The sequence below is a fragment of the Mustela erminea genome, chromosome 19, assembly GCF_009829155.1.
Source record: "Mustela erminea isolate mMusErm1 chromosome 19, mMusErm1.Pri, whole genome shotgun sequence".
Lineage (NCBI taxonomy): Eukaryota > Metazoa > Chordata > Mammalia > Carnivora > Mustelidae > Mustela > Mustela erminea.
Window position 1 is genome coordinate 12,109,303 of NC_045632.1, and position 17,633 is coordinate 12,126,935.

Here is a 17,633-nt window from a genome sequence, read left to right on the forward strand (position 1 = left end):
TCTGTAGTTAAGAGTCTGTTTCGTGGTTTGCCTCTTCTTTCCCCCTCCATTGTCATGTTTTCTTAACTCCACATAGGAGTGAAATCATATGGTATTTCTCTTTCTCCCACTTATCTCACTTAGCAAAATACTTTCTAGCTCTCTCCATGTTATTGCAAATGACAAGATTTCATTTTTGTTGTGGGTAAATAATATTCCATCACATATACGTAAATTAAAAGCTTCTGCACAGTGAAAGAAACAATCAACAAAACTATGAGGCAACATACAGAATGGGAGACGATGTTTGCAAATGACCTATCTGACAGCGGGTTAATATCCAAAATATATAAAGAACTTCTAACACTCAACATCCCCAAAGCAACTAATCCAGTTAACAAACGGGCAGGAGACATGAATAGACATTTTCCGAAGAAGAGGTACAGACACAAGACAAGATGCTCAACATCACTGCTTATCAGGGAAACCATATAAATCAAAACTACAATGAGCTGTCACCTCCCATCTGTCAGAGTGGCCAGAATCAACTCCACAGGGACCAACAGGGGCTGGCAAGGATGCGGAGAAGGGGAGCCTCCTACGCTGTTGGTGGACATGAAGTTTGTCCGGCCACTGTGGAAAACAATGTGGAGGTTCCTCCCCACCTCTTTTTCCATGATACCTTCTTCTAGAATATCAACTTAGCTCATGCTGGCAATCACTCACTGGATCCCTCTGGGGCCAGGTATATCCCGGAACAACTTGGGATTTCAGACAATTCTATAGGAGACTATTTTCTCACACTAACATGGGCATTACACGAATATTTCCACAGAAAAATAGATGACTCAAGACTATAAAGATCGGTTTTAGTTCTACTTGTCATGTGCTGAAATCTAGCGAGATCAAAAAATAAAAACCACAGTTTTCAATTCTATATTGGTCTATTTATTGTTTTCTGACTGTTCCGGCCAGGCGCCACCTTTCTGTAGCGTTACGCCTTACTTCTGATACGTGTCTCCATCTTTTGCCATATCGCAACCATCTGAAATACTGTTTTTCTAGCAACTTCTCAGAAAGGAGAAAAGGATCTAAGACCATCAGAACAAATGAGAGAGACCCAAGAAGAACTCATCGTCTGCCACCGTGAGAGCAGCAGAAACTGGAAAACGCGAGCAGCAAACCTGTTCCGAGCCTCCTTCCTTGTGTGCTCAGAGCCTGCCACTGGCCGTGACCCCGGACAGAGCCGCTGGCGCTGAAGCACCCGGAGGTTCTGCTCTCCCCGTCGGGTGCTTTGGCCCAGGTGGGCCCAGAACCTCCGTATCTAACTCAGCTGTCAGGTGGGCGCGCCGCGACCTCCTCTGCAGACTGCGAGACGCTGCTGGCGCGCGAAGAGAGTCGGGCCCGTCACAGCGCGCGCGGTGGTCCGCCCAGAACAGCGCCAAGATGTGTGCGACGCGGAGCCCGCCCGCGCTGTCACGCGCACCTGCCCCTTCGGGTGGGCTCTGACCCCAGACTCAAGTCAGAACGTCCACAGGACGCGCTCATCCGCACGGACCGCCCAGCGCCTCCCGAGAACACTGGGGACATAGCAGGGCGGCGCGCGCGCCCCCATCCAGCCGCTGCCCCGCGCGCGCCTCCGCGTCTCGGGGCGCGGAGGCGCGGCCCCGGCTCCACGCGCCCATGCTCGCGGCTCCCGGCGCGTCCGCCTGCAGGAGGAGTTCATGCAAACCGAGGACGCCCGCTTTCTCACGCCCTCCCTCTCTTCCGTAGAACTAGACCCAGCCGAGTCTGCGGCGGCTGCTTAAAACCGGCAACAAATGGATCCCTTGCTTCTCATCTCGCCTGCCATCCGCTCTGGAAGTTCACGTCTGGGCACGCTAGAAGGTTCGGGAAGGGCCGCGAGCGAGCGGACCCGCCGGCGCACAGCTCTCCCCTCTGCGCGCCCAAGATCTGAGTCCGGCATCCGGCCGCCCGCCCGATCAGGCCATGGAGCTGCCATCACAGGAACAGGGACTCCCGACTCTCTTCCTCCAGCCTACCAGGGCCGCGTGGTCTGGCTCTTGACCTGACCTTGTCACACAGGCTGCTCCTGGCTCACCTTGCAGCATCCTCCCTAACCCTGTCATTCCCGCTAAAGTCCCGCAAGTGCTTTCCTGCTTCAGCACCTCTGCCCTCGCCCCACCTCTGCTTACCCTGCTTTCCCGGAAGTTGGCATGGTTCACTCCTGCTTCATTCAGGCTTCTCTCCAGCTCGCTTCTTTAAGGAGGACTTTGCTTGCCAAGTGGCACGTCAACTCACAAGTACTGTCTACAGGCATCGTGCTAGGTTCCGAGGGCGCAGCAGAAAACCAGAAATAGGATGGAATTCTAGTGGGTAGGAATAAATGACCAAGGAACACGGCAGGGATGTCCACTGTCACCAGTGTTGTTCAACACAGGATTAGAGGGCCTAGCCTCAGCAATCAGACAAAGAAAAACACATAAAAGACATCCATATCGGCAAGGAAGTCAAACTCTCACTCTTTGCAGATAACATGATACTTTATGGAGAAAACCCAAACACTCACCCCAAAATGACTAGGACTCATACAGGAATTTAGCAAGATGACAAGATACGAAATCAATGCACAGAAATCAGTTGCATTTCTATACACCACCAGCAGGACAGAAGAAAGAGAAATTAAGGAGTTGATCCCATTTACAATTGCACCCAAACCATAAGATACCTAAGAATAAACCTAACCAAAGAGACAAAGTATCTGTACTCAGAAAACTATAGAACACTTATGAAAGAAATGGAGGAAGACACACCAAGAAATGGAAAAACATCCCATGCTCATGGCTTGGAAGCATAAACATTATTAAAATGTCTATGGTACCTAGAACAATCTACACTTTCAATGCAATCCCTATCAAAATACCATTGATATTTTTCACAGAGCTGGAACAAACAATCCTAAAATTGGTATGGAACCAGAAAAGACCCCCAAATAGCCAGAGGAATGTCAGAAAAGAAAACCAAAGCTGAAGGCATCAGAGTTTTGGACTTCAAGGTCTATTACAAAGCTGTAATAATTTAGACAGTATGGTACTCACAAAAACAGACATATACATTGATGAAACAGAAAAGAGAATCCAGAAACAGACCCTCAACTCTATGGTCAACTAATTTTCAACAAAGCAGGAAAGAAAATTCAGTGGAAAAAAGACAGTCTCTTCAACAAATGGGTGCTGGGAAAATTGGACAGCCACATGCAGAAGAATGCAACTGGACCATTCTCTTATCCCACACACAAAGATAAACTCACAATGGATGCAAGACCTCAGTGTGAGACAGGAATCCATCAAAATCCTAGAGGAAAACACAGGCAGTAACCTTTTCTACCTAGGACATGGCAACTCTTTGCAAGACATGTCTCCAAAGGCAAGGGAAACAAGAGGGAAAAATTTTTATTTTTTAAAATTTTTAAACATTTTTTTTAAAGATTTTCATTTATTTTGACAGAGCGAGATCACAATTAGGCAGAGAGGCAGGCAGAGAGAGAAAGGAGGAAGCAGGCTTTCCGCAGAGCAGAGAGCCCTCAAATCCATTCTAACCAGGCGATCACGACATTGACTGCAGTCCTTCACTGGGGTAGGTAATCAGTTCCCTCCCATAAAAAACGAGGCCGTCAAACTGAGAACCTTCAAATGGTCCTTCCAGTCCTAACTTTCCCTTCCTAGAGTAGAAGAATAATTTCCTTTTCCTCTCTGCCAACGTGTTTCCAGAAAAGTAAAATGAAAATGTCACCCCAAATCCCAGGAGAGGGAGAATACAGCATGACTCCCAGCGTCAGCCTACCTGGGAAGCTGAGTCTGTATTCTACGACTTCCTGCTGGGAGGCCTTGGGAAACAAATGGACTCTTTGATCTTTAGTTTTCACATCTGAAAGATGGGATCATTGGTGATTACTTCTCAGCGTGTGGAGATCCCTGTAAAAGGCAGAAGCCAGAGTGGGATTGGCCTAAAGGTCATCTGTGCTGTGAATTTGGGATGGTGCCAGGGAAGGTTCTGGGACAGAACGGGACTCGTGGAACTCTCAAACAGACCAGGGACATGTTTCCTAAATAGGGCAGCCTCAGACGGGGCACCAGTAGGTGGTAAAATCAGGCAGAACTGGTTTGGGAAAAAAAAAAAAATCCTAGTGTCCTCACTTTGTGCTCGTAGCCCCAGAGAACCTCAGCGATCTTCTTCGGAGAAGAAGGCACCACGCATTAACATTCTGGACTAGACGGTGACATTCCACTGTTTTGGAGCAAAGACCATTTCCTGCTGTGAACCAGGAGGAAAATCTTCCTTTTGTTGTGATAGGTAACGCAGACACCAACAATACAAAGACAAAAGTAATAAGATGAAAAAAGAAATGGCTATCTTCCTTTGGTTTATTTGAGGGCGGGATCTTAAAAGGTCTCCCTGCCCGGTCCATTCCCCTGTGGCTTGTGTTTCTTCCAAGGCCTCCCTGGACTCATCCACCCTGGGGCTGGTGATCAGGTCAACGTCTGGTTCCCGGCTCCTGCTGAGGAGCGTGACGCCTGAAAGTCCCCTCCGGTGCTCCAGATTTTGAATGAGCACGTGGAGAGCCATGACAAACCTGGCAGTGTACTGCTTTGCTAGGGTCTGCGGTTAGAGCTCTGAGTGACATAGACCCCACCTCTTTCCTCAAGGGGCTTACAGTCCAGTTGGAGAGACGTTGCACAACTGAACAAGCATGCAAGTAATTTCATTCATTCACTCATTCAAATCCCAGTATCATCAACACCCAGTGTTAGATTTGTCTCAGGCATACAATATAGCGATTCAACACTTCTCTACATTACTCAGTGCTCGTCACAAGTGCACTCCCGAATTCCCTTAATCTATTTCTCCTGTCCCTCCATCCGCCTCCGACAACCTCCAGCTAGTGCAAATAATTTAAAATAAATGAAATGAACAACAATCACTCTGGAAGGAAGTAAGGGGTTGCAGGGGTAAGGAATAATGACATCGGGTCTAATAGGAGATTTTCTAAGGATAAGACTTTGAAAAACTCATGCCAAGGATGTCAAGGATTCCCCGAAATGGGAAAAACAAGAATGGAGAGAAGGCTGTTTCAGAAAGAAGGGACTTTGTGTGGGAATTATTTCAGGCTGGAAGGATGTTGGAGTATTTGAGGAAGTAAAAGGGCACCTATGGGGCTCCAGTGGGTATGAGAAAAGGAGCCATGGCATGAGTTAAAACTGAAGTAATTGGCAAGGAACAGAAAATTGGGGGCTTGAGAGCCATGGTAGGACATGTGATGTTTATTCTAAGGATAATGGGAATGTGTCAAGGGCTTTAAGCAGTGGAGTAACCCTTTATGATCGATGATTTTGAAAGACCCCCCCAGCAGCTGTGCGGAGATGAAGCAAGAGTGGAGGGAGAGAAACAAGATATGAGTTTATTTCATTTACTTGGTGGTATAAAGGCTTGGATCTATAGGAAGGCAAGCTGTGAAGAGAAAGATGTGCAAAATATATCATAGATGTGTTTGTTCTCAGATGGAGAGGTCCCTGGAGACGGGCAACATGAACAGAGTCAGGGAGTTTGTCTTGCTGGGCTTGTCCACCAGGGTGGACATAAGGGATGTCCTGTTTGCCATCTTCCTGAGCCTCTACACGCTGACCCTCCTGGAGAACGCGCTCGTCATCTACCTCGTGTGCAGTCACAGCGAGCTCCGCAAGCCCATGTACTTCTTCCTGGGCAACCTCAGCTGCCTGGAGATGTGCTACGTGTCAGTGACCATGCCCAGCCTGCTCGTGGGGCTGCGGACTGGTCCCTGCCATGTGCCCTTCACAGCCTGCATGACCCAGCTCTTCTTCTTCATTTCCCTCATCTGCACGGAGTGCACCCTCCTGGCACCCTATGACCGCTACGTGGCCATCTGCCGCCCACTCCACTATCCCCTGCTCATGAGGTCCCAGGTCTGCCTGGGCTTGGCCCTGTCCTCATGGCTTGGGGGGCTGCTGGTCTCAGTGGCCAAGACGACATGCATCGCTAGCCTGTCCTACTGTGGTCCCAACATCCTCAACCACTTCTTCTGTGACGTCTCCCCTCTGCTCAACCTGTCTTGCACTCATATGGCCCTGACCGAGCTGGTGGACTTCATCTCTGCCATCGTCATCTTCTGTGGGACACTGTTGGTAGCACTGGCCTCGTACTCCGCCATCGGGGTGGCCGTGCTCCGCATGCCGTCAGCCGCCGCCCGGCGCAAGGCCTTTTCCACCTGCGCCTCCCACCTGGTGGTGGTGGGCATCTTCTACTCAGCCGCCCTCTTCATCTACTGCCGTCCCAGCCGCATCAAATCCATGGACCTCAACAAGGTGCTGTCCGTCGTCTACACGGTGCTCACACCCATGTGCAACCCCGTCATCTGCTGCCTGCGGAACAGGGAGGTGCACGCGGCGCTTTGGAAAACTCTCCACTGACCTTGATTCGGGTCTCGGGTCATGGAACCTCTCATCTCCGGACTGAAGATCGGCCATGGCCATGAAATTCCACACAGAATACCGGAAGACGGAAGAAAAGCTGAAGGACTATGTTTCCCATCTAATAAACAAGGAGTTCACGTCAATGAAGAACAAAGTCTGGATTACCCACGGGAAAAGTGAATAATGTCTATGAGAAAGCGGGTCAACACAGATGAATGACAAGTGACTGGTAAACTCACACGACAAGATGGTCCACCTTATTAGTAAACCAAGAAGTGCAAATTTAACCCCATCATTTCATTCCTAGAATGAGAAATGCTTGGGGATATTTCTATATGTCCCCACAAGTAGAGCTAGGTCACAGATACTGAGATATTTATAGCATCTTTGTGATGAGAAGAGAATTAGAAACAGCCTAATATCCATCCACAATGAATGGAATAAATACATTACATACATTCGGAGATAAACACTGGGCCTGTAAATAAAAGGAAATAGATTTATATGTTTGACATGGTGATATGCTGATACATATATGTTAAATAAAAAATTAAGGCAAGGCTTTTATGTCAATCCCTTTGGACTATTACCTATCTATATTCTTTTTTTTTTTAAGATTTTTTCATTTATTTGACAGAGAGAGAGAGAGATCACAAGTAGACAGAGGCAGGCAGAGAGAGAGGGAGGAAGCAGGCTCCCCGCGAAGCAGAGAGCCCGATGCAAGGCTCGATCCCAGGACCCTGGGCTCGATCCCAGGACCCTGGGATCATGACCTGAGCAGAAGGCAGAGGCTCCAACCCACTGAGCCACTCAGGTGCCCCTATCTATATTCTTTTTAAAAGGATATATTCATTTTTTCTTTATTTAAGAGAATGTGTGCAAGTGCAAGTGGAGGGGAGAGTTAGAGAGAAAGAACTAAGCAGACTCCATGCTGACCGTGGAGCCCAACCTCACCACCCTGAGATCGTGACTTGAGCTCAAGTCAAGAGTTGGATGTTTAGCCAACAGAGCCATTCACGTGTCCAACCTATCTATATTCTTAGTAGTGCCTTTTTAAAAAAAGATTTTATTTTTTTTATTTGAGAGAGAGAGGGGATGAGCATGGAGGAGGGATACAGGGAGAGGGAGAAGCAGACTCCCCACCGAGCAGGGAGCCTTAACTGGGGCCCCATCCTGGACACTGGGACTACAACCTGGGCTGAAGGCAGATGCTAAGCCAAGTGAGCCACCCAGGTGATGCAATAGTGCCTTTTTTTTTTTTTTTTAAAGATTTTATTTATTTGAGAGAGAGAGAGAGCGTTAGCATGAAAGGGGCAAGGAGCAGAGGGAGAAGCTGGCTCCCTGATGAGCAGAGCGCCTGATGTGGGACTTGATCCTGGGACTCCAGGATCATGACCTGAGCCGAAGGCAGTTGCTTAACCAACTGAGCCACCGAGGTGCCCCCCAATAGTGCCTTTTAATAACAGAAGCTTTCAATTCTGGTGAAGTCTAAATGATGAATATTTAACTATACAGGTATTATTTTTTTTTAAAGATTTTTATCTATTTACCCGACAGAGAGAGATCACAAGCAGGCAGAGAGGCAGGCAGAGAGAGAGGGGGAAGCAGGCTCCCCGCTGAGCAGAGATCCCGATGCGGGGCTTGATCCCAGGACCCTGAGATCATGACCTGAGCGGAAGGCAGCGGCTTAACCCACTGAGCTACCCAGGAGCCCCTAGTTTTAGCTTTCTAACTTGTGTGTAGGATGCCACTCAAAAATGTGTGTGTGTGTGTGTGTGTGAGGTAGAAGTTGAGCTTTATTTTTTCCATACATAATCCATTTTTACCAAAATGATTGCTGGAAAGACCCTCTCATTGAGCTATATTGGCATCCTTGTCAAACCTCAGACTGAGCATCAGAGTGTGGCTCTACTTCTAGACTATTCTATTCTCTGTGAATCCACTGCTCTCTTGTTTTACCAATGTCACATTGTCTTGATTACCAGAGCGTTATTGCAAGAATTACAGTCAGGAATTTTAAGTCCTCCCACTTAGTTCTTTTTCAAGATAGTTTTGGCTTTTCTAGGTTCTTTACATTACGATACAAACTTTAGACTCAGCTACTTATTTCTATAAAGATGCCTCCTTAAATTATAAAGATGAATTCTTTGAGTCTAGAGATCCTTTTGAGGAGAATTGACATTTTTTGACAAAATCAAGTCTTACAGATCATAAATATAGCACACCTTTCCATTTATGTAGCACTTAAAATTTTTGTTGGGTGTGGCTGACCCATGTTTCATTAGTTTCAGGTGTGCAACAGGGTGACTCCACAAGTTCAAACACTATGCTATGCTCACCACAAGTGTAGCTGCCATCTGTCCCTGTACAACTGATTCCCATATCACTGACCATATTCCCCATGCTGTACCTTTCACCCCTGTTATGTATCCATTCCATCACCAGAAGCCTGTGCCTCCCGCTCCCCTTCACCCGGTCAGCTCATCCTCCACCCCTTCCCTCTGGAAACCATCAATTTGTTCTCTGGGTTTGCAGGTCTGATTCTGCTTTTTGATTGTTTATTTATCCTTTTTATTTCTTAGATGCCACACAGGGGTGAAGTCATATGGTATTTGTCTTTCTCTGTCTGACTTCTTGCACTTTGCCTAGTCCCCTCCAGGCCCATCTACATTGACTTGATCTCATCTTTTCTAATGTCTCTGTAACATTCCATTGTGTACGTGTGCACATGTGTGTGTGTACACATAAACACCACACACGTCCGTGTTCATTCATCTGTGGGGGACTCTGAGGTGACTCCCATATTTAGCACTTTGAACCTTTAGCTGTCCTGTCAGCAATGCTTCAGATTTCTTACTGTGGAGGTCACGTGTGTCTTTCCGTCAATTTATTTCCATGTATTTAATCTTTTCAATACTTTTGTATACTTAATCGTTCTGTAAATTTTATTTTCCCATTGCCACATCTAGCATTTAGAAACAAAACTGGTGGGGCACCTGGGTGGCTCAGTGAGTTAAATCCTCTGCCTTCAGCTCAGGTCATGATCCCAGTGTCCTGGGATCGAGCCCCACATCGGGCTCTCTGCTCGGTGGGGAGCCTGCTTCCTCCTCTCTTTCTGCCTGTCTCTCTGCCTACTTGTGATCTCTATCTGTCAAATAAATAAATAAAATTTTAAAAAAAGAAAAAAAGAAAGAAACAAAACTGGTTTCTGTGCACTTGTCCTGATGCTACAATCTTCCTAATCTCAGATACTAGCTCTAATGTGTGCTCCGTAGATTCCCTAGGATTTTCTGTGCAAATAGTAATGCTTTTCCTTCTCTTTTCCAATTTCTATACCTGTTCCATCCCTCTTCTTGGACCATGTGTAGTTTACACACCAAGCCCTGGGAGCTGCAACCCCATGGGAACCCACTCAGCACTCGTGCGTCTGCAGCTCCTAGGGCTCAGTGTGTAAACTACACACGGTCCAAGAAGATAGATGGACACTCGTGCAGACCCACGAGGGCTGAGTGGGTTCCCGTGGGGCTGCTTCTGGTCCTCTTGGACACACCCAGTGCATAGCCTGGAGGTGCTGTGCTCTCTACTTACCCTGTGTGCAGCTCATTGGAGCCTGGAGCAGGGGCATGCTGGTTTACATCATGCCTGTGCCATGACTCTGTGCAGCTTGCCAAGGGGTGCCATTCCTCTTGCCATTCCCCAGCTGCCCAGGGACCCAGGGTCTTTCCTTATAGCACCCATTATCCTCTAGATAATGGGACTCCCCACTGAAACTCTGATCTGTAGACAGACGGGGAAAGAGAGAGCGAGAAGCAATGAGAAGGAGGCATCACCGGAGGTCTGCAGGGCCAGGTCTGGCAGTTATAGGTGTCACTGCTGCCCACACGTCATGGGCCAGGAATGAGTCACATGGTCATACCAATGTGCAAGGGATGCTGGGAGATGTAGTTTAGTGGCATGCTCCTGATTCTGCCCCATCACTGCTAGACACACAAATGTGCACAGAAAGAATAGTGTCCTTTCTCATCCATTCTGGAAAATGGAGACCATTTAAGAGAATGAGTGTGATTAAAAGGGTATAAAACGTGCATTGTCAGATGTCTTTGATGGGAGTATAAATCCATGCAGTATTTTCAGGTAGTAATTTTGTAACGTGGATAAAGATGTTGAATGTACATTGACCAGCAGTCCGACTTCCTAATTGCATATTACAGATCTATTTGTGTGTTGGGGGGGGCAGAATGAGCATGCCAGGATATCTATGGAAGCAAGGTTTGCACTAGCAGAAACTGGACAGCTCTACAAATATCCCCTAATACAGGATTAGAAAATACATTAGGGTCCATTATGGGCCATCCCCGTTCCAGACTTTCCTTCTTCCCTCCAGCATTCCCTCTGACCACACATCCCTAATGTTCCATGGTCAAGTATTCCAAAGTTAAAGCAATTGTCTTTAAGAAAAACTTCGTCAGGGCAGGGGCCAGATATTAGCCTCCCCCAACCCCCAAGTCAACAAACATCTCATTGCCAAGAATACAGAAATAAGAGTCTCTTCTCTGCATGAGATCACATTTTAGTGGTGTAAGAAAAAGCAAGGAAGGACTGATAATAAAGCCAATAAGAGGCATATTAGTGTCAGGGGCTAAGCAGGTTCTAGACTTAAGGGAAAGACTTAACATAAATTGACTGTTGTGTGTCCATTACTGGGCTAGATCTATATACATCTGTATTGATGTAACTTTAGATCCTCTCTGAGAAGGGCATGTGATCTCCATCTGACAGGTATCAATAACAATCAATAACTACCACTTTCTGAGCTCCTAATACGTGCTAGGAACCATCATAGGTGCTCCATGGGCACTGACGAGCTTAATCTTCACGGGAACTCTTCCAGGGCACCACCATCCTCCCTGTCTCATAGACGGCGACACGGAGACTCAAGGAGGTCCGAGACACACAACCTCTGGATGATAGATCAGGAATTCAGATTCAGATTCTCGTGCTCCAAGTTCCAGGACATCTCCCCAACTGGAGATGGAGCCCAGGCATTCCATCCAATTCCCGGATACCTGCTGGGGATCAAGCCATGTTTACCTTAGCACACTTCTCCCTCAGGGGGGAGGAAAGGGTTAATTCCTGGTGTCTGGAACAGGAAAAGTGGGTGAGAGCTTCTCTAAGCAGGTGAACATGAGCTTGAGAGAGGAGTTGGATTTTATTCGAAGGGGAAGGGAAAGGAGTCTGGACAGAAGGACCCACATGGGCATAGACGTGTAAAATGCATCGTGTGGTGCTTGTGTGTCTAGGATAAAGCTCTGCAAGTACGTGCACAAGTAGTTAAAGTATTTTAATCGTCATTCCCTTAAAGGATGGGAGGAGCAGAGGACCTAGTGGAGAGAATGTGGTCACACATTAGCTCAGAAGTATTTTGTGGTGTTTGTTGACTGCAACATATGATAGACCAATGGTTTTATGGTTCCTGAAAGAACACTGCGTTATAGCAATGGGCGCATTACTTTTAAATCTGTCTATGTCATCTGATTACACAAAAGGAGAAAAGAAGAGGGTAAAATTGAATTTGAGAGTTCTTCCTCCAGTTTTGCATTGGGCAATCCAGGAATGGAGAGACCTGTTCAGTGGGCGTCCATAGCCTAGAGAGGAAAAGATGTGTTTCAGGCATAGAACGCCTAAGAGTAAATGCTAACTCCGGCAGCTAAGATATCCAGCAGGTTGTGGGGAAAGGCTATTTTGGCTTTCTCTGTGAGCTGGAAGAATGTTCTGTCTCTCCGTTTCTTGTCCTGTTTCAAGCAGAGGTGATCTTGTAACACTTCTGAGAGACTGAGCTCAGACCTCCCTCCTGCACTGAGGTCCCAAATCTCCAGGTTCCCGACTCTGAACACCCAAGGGCTGCTCATCTCTCGCTGTGATATGTGTACTTGTCAGTTTCACGGTCATTATCTCAGACTCCTGGGAGCAGCTTGAGAGCAGGAATTACGTCTCTTTCAGCACTGCCGTGCCAGCACCCGCACAAATCCTTGCCTCTATTATGGTCTCCATCTGTGTGAGAACGGACTTGGAGCCAACCTCAGTGGTGAGCCGCCCTCCCAAGCCCCAGTACAATTCATGAAAAGTTTTCTCCTCCATCTTCTCTCTAAATCCACAGAGATCAAGACAGCCCCCTAAGGTCCATCTGTTGGATTTAAACTGTTCCTTCTGCTTGCAGCTGGCTGGAAGGACAGAGTTCTCCTGGCCGCTCAGAGAACACATGGGTGCCGACATGGAGGGAGGCGGGTGAACCCATCGCTCAGGACCAGAGACAGCTTCTCCCAAACCTTTCTGACATCCTGAATTGACGGACCAACTCTTCAAGTCACTGGTGTCTTCACTCAAGTCCAGGGGTAGAAGCTGAGTATCTTTGCTCCCCAGAGTCTCCTTTAGAAAAGAAAAGCAGGACCTGCGTCATCCTAGCTGAGAGGTAAGAAAACACGATCACTTGATTTGGGAACGAAAAAAAGAGAAGAGCAGAAAAGTTCTCCCTCCTGCTGGTCACCCGTGAGGTGCTCGGCACTGCTGGTCCATGGAGACTCCCCGAGATTCAGAGCCCAGGACAGTGTAGACGGTCCCGACTGCAGATGAAGACACGAGGGGCAGAGTCAGAGCCCTGGTCTAGGACAGGGACTGAGCCTAGGCTGGAACCAATTTCTTTCTGATCCTCCCAGCCCTTCTCTTAACCTGAATGACAGATTATTTTGAACTGAGCCTTCTAAAGGAAATGCATCAGGTCAATACTGGCAGTAAAGACCACACGGCATGGCACACCTAGCTGGTGGTCCGTGGAGTGTGTGACTCCTGGTCTCGGGTGTGTGAGCTTGCGCCCCGTGTTTGGTGTAGAGATTACTTTGAAAAAATAAAATCTTTAAAAAGTTCCATGGCACGGAACATGAGAGGAAATATCAAAGGGAATCACATAGCATAAAGGTAAGTGTTCTTTGTTAGATTTCTGTTTTACGTGTGTGTGTGTGCACGTGTGTGTGCACACTTCAGTGCAATGGGTAACAGTGTGAATGTGAGCGACCGCACTCCGTTTTCCTGCGTGTGGATCTTGTGCACATAGAGTGCAGGGAAAAAATGAAAGCCGTGTTCACACAGTATCTTCATTCCCAATGGAAATATTGTTACCATCGTCAGTGTAGTTAACTCGGGCTGAGAGAGATTAAGTATCTAGCTCATGGTTACACAGCAAGCAAGCTGCTGGTCATATAGTTCTCTTCAGCTGTGAGAACCGGGTCAGCCATAAGGACCTCTCAGACCCTTGGTGCAACCGAGGTGTGACAAATGTGTGTGCAATGTGCCGGAAATGTTTGAATCATCCCCAGGAGCCCAGCTCCTTCTCTGGTATACGTCCCTGTTCTTCAGAACATTAATCAAGGGTGTTCTAGAGCTCCTAATGTCATCAGAGAGGCAAGAGAGCCTCAAGCAGCCTTCAAGATGAAGTGATGGTAAGATTGGAATAGCTGGAAGGGAGAGGCAGGCAAAAGCAGGACCAGGGTACTGCAGAGAGGACAGAGAAGAAGTCCAGTAGAGAAGAGGAGGCCATGGCCAAAGGCTGTAGCAGCAACTCATTTTCAGAACCATTTCATTTTGGCCCATCCTCTTAGCTGCTCAGCCCTCGTTCAGGACCAAGAACAGCCCTACAGGCAGTGGCCTTGTTCAGAGATAAGAAGGTCTAACCCAGTCAGAAGCTGGTCTGAAAAGACTTATAAGCACCAGCATTGCTGCTTTTGTCTTTCTCTGACAGATTTATTTCACTCAGCATTATACCTTCTTATTCCCTCCATGTCGTTGCAAATGGCAAGATTTCTTTCTTTTTTATGACTGCACAATATTCCTTTGTGTATATACACCACATCTTTTCATCCATCAGTTGATGGACACTTGGGCTGCTTCCACAAATCACCATATTGTACACCTGAAGCTAATATAACACTGTATGTTAACTATATTGGAATTTACCTAAAGAATAAAATAATAAAATAAAATAAAGACATGATGACTCCCTTGTACACATTAGCTATTGTAAGAACATGACTATTCATCTTTGAAACCCTGTGTGCTCTTCCAAGACCACTCCTCGCTGATAAGATGTATCCTTCCTGAATTTTGGGCTCATTATTCTCCTATTTTATTTTGCCACATGACTTTGCATCCCTAAACAATGTATTTCTTAAAAATTGTTGCACAGTTTGACTGCTATATAAAAGGAATTATGAGTGTTTGCACACTTATGTAACTTTTCCTTTTTGGTTCAATACACTTCTGAGATTGATTTATTCATAATATTGATGTAGTTCTGATTCACTCATTTATTTATAGAATAGTATTCCATTATATAACAAGATCATAATTTATTTATCAATTCTACTACTGGACACTTGGGATGTGTGCAGTCTCTTTTTTCTTTTTTACTAGTAAAGTAGTGTTGCTGTGAACAGCACTTAACTCCAGATATGTGCTTGGACATACAATTTCTGGGACATGGTCACATCTTAAAACTTACTACCTGATGCCAAATTGTTTTCTGAAGTGAGCATACAATACAGACTCCCAGCAATTGTGTACGAGAGTTCTCATTATTAAACTTAACATTTTCAGACATGAAAATGTCTGAATTTTGTGCCAATTTTGTGGATGTGAAAGGGTATCTAATTTTGGTTTTAATTTCCATTTCTTTGGCTCCTAATGAGATGAGCATTTTTCCATGGTTCGAGTGATGAATTATTCTTTGGTGAGGTATACTCTCAGGACTTCTCCCCCAATTTTCAGTGGAAATAAGCTATTTTGCATGTTAATTGGCCAATTTCTTCATATATCCTACATAGGGATCTTTGTTACTCATTGGTATTGCAGAAATATTTTTCCAGTTTGTGACTTCTCATTGTTTTCTGGTGATCATAATTTTTTTTGATGATTAGACTTTTATATTTTATTTAAAAAAAATTTTAAAGTTTATTTATTGAAGAGATCTCTACACTCAATGTGGAGCTTGAAAGAAAGAAATCCGACCTAGAAAAGACCACTTAAAATCATCAAAAGAAAAGAAAGAACGATCAGAGCTCTCATCTCCATTTTACAAACAAGATAACCGAGGCTCACAAAGGTTGTCTTGCTGAACATCCCAGATTTGCTAAGCAAAACTGTGGAAGTTTTTTGGTTCTAGTTTTACAACTTCCCAGCTCAGCAGTCCTCCTGACAATGGTCAGCCTACGGCACATGCAGTGGCTCTCGGTGCCCCTGATACTCTTCCTCTTTTACTGTTTTTCTCCTGCCTGGATCACAGGCTCCACTAACCTATTTCTTTCTGCACTCAGATGGAGAGGTCCCTGGAGGCGGGCAACATGACCAGAGTCCAGGAGTTTGTCTTGCTGGGCTTGTCCACCAGGGTGGACATAAGGGATGTCCTGTTTGCCGTCTTCCTGACGCTCTACGTGCTGACCCTCCTGGAGAACACACTCATCATCTACCTTGTGTGCAGTCACAGTGAGCTCCGCAAGCCCATGTACTTCTTCCTGGGCAACCTCAGCTGCCTGGAGATGTGCTACGTGTCAGTGACCGTGCCCAGCCTGCTCGTGGGGCTGCGGACCGGTCCCTGCCATGTGCCCTTCACAGCCTGCATGACCCAGCTCTTCTTCTTCATCTCTCTCATCTGCACGGAGTGCACCCTCCTGGCGTCCATGGCCTATGACCGCTACGTGGCCATCTGCCGCCCACTCCACTACCCCCTGCTCATGAGGCCCCAGGTCTGCCTGGGCTTGGCCATGACTTCATGGCTTGGGGGGCTGCTGGTCTCGGTGGTCAAGACATCTTGCATTGCCAGCCTGTCCTACTGCGGCCCCAACGTCCTCAACCACTTCTTCTGTGACGTCTCCCCTCTGCTCAACCTGTCTTGCACCCATGTGGCCCTGACTGAGCTGGTGGACTTCATCTCTGCCATCGTCATCCTCTGGGGTTCCCTCCTTGTGGCCATAGCCACCTATGTGGCCATCGGGAGGGCTGTGCTCCGCATGCCATCAGCCGCTGCCCGGCACAAAGCCCTCTCCACCTGTGCCTCCCACCTGGTGGTGGTGGGCATCTTCTACTCAGCCACTCTCTTCATCTATGCCCGTCCCAGCCGCATAGAAGCCATGGACCTCAACAAGATGTTGTCCGTCGTCTACACGGTGCTCACGCCCATGTGCAACCCTGTCATCTACTGCCTGCGGAACAGGGAGGTACAGGCAGCATTCCGTAGAACCCTATACAGGTCCCGAAGCTGACCACCTGAGCAGGGCATGGGGAGATCTCAGGTTATCAATACTTTTCATTTTTATTGAGATATAATTCACATCTCATATACTTCACCTTTTAAAACGTGCAGTTCAGTGGGTTTTAGTATATTCACAAGGTTTTGTGCCCATCATATTGATGTAAATGTTGGGTGTTCATCCTTTCTCATGCCTGAGTAATATTCCGTTGTATATATGGACCACATCTTCTTTATCCATTCATCTGTTGAAGGACATCTTGGCTCCTTCCACAATTTGGCAATAGTGGACATCGCTGCTATCTGAAGGTTATTAAGGAGAACACGGATTGCACAGAGTACTGGATGGTAACACAAACAATGAACTATGGAACACTACATCAAAAAATAATGATGTACTCTATGGTGACTAGCTTAACATAATTAAAAAATTGTTTAAAAAAAGAAATTAAAATAAGTGTTGCATACTCTACTGACTGAGCCAGCCAGGTGCCCCAATAAATCTTTAAATTTTTAAAATTTAAAGACAAGAATTCTCGAAGAGTAAAAACATTTTCTGCAAATTTCAAGATTAATATAAGTTACTAACTGAAATTGGTACAATGCTTCTGGAGGCCAATTTGGCAATATGCATCAAAATCTTGAATGTGCATGGGCTTTGACAGCATACCTGTTAAGAAGCATTTGCCAAGAAAATAAGTTAGGATGCTTGCAGCAAAGAATTTTGTGCTTTTGCTTTCTTATATTAATTTTTTTAAAAGTGGGCTCCTTGCCTGGTGTGGAGCCCAAGGCAGGGCTTGAACTCACCACCCTGAGATCAAGACCTGAGCTGAGATCAAGAATCAGATGCTAGACCCACTGAGCCACCCAGG

The 17,633-nt window shown here is 46.5% G+C and overlaps 2 protein-coding genes across 2 annotated transcripts; both read left to right on the plus strand.

Annotated features, from left to right (window-relative positions):
* The first annotated feature begins 5,537 nt into the window (after window positions 1-5,537).
* LOC116579416 (olfactory receptor 5-like) lies at window positions 5,538-6,464 on the plus strand. Its single transcript, XM_032324822.1, has one exon. It carries the CDS (start codon window positions 5,538-5,540, stop codon window positions 6,462-6,464), a length of 927 nt encoding a protein of 308 aa, XP_032180713.1.
* Window positions 6,465-15,829: 9,365 nt separating this feature from the next.
* Window positions 15,830-16,774, plus strand: LOC116580106 (olfactory receptor 5-like). The gene has a single exon (XM_032326143.1). The coding sequence runs from the start codon at window positions 15,830-15,832 to the stop codon at window positions 16,772-16,774; it is 945 nt and encodes a 314-aa protein (XP_032182034.1).
* The last annotated feature ends 859 nt before the right edge of the window (window positions 16,775-17,633 follow it).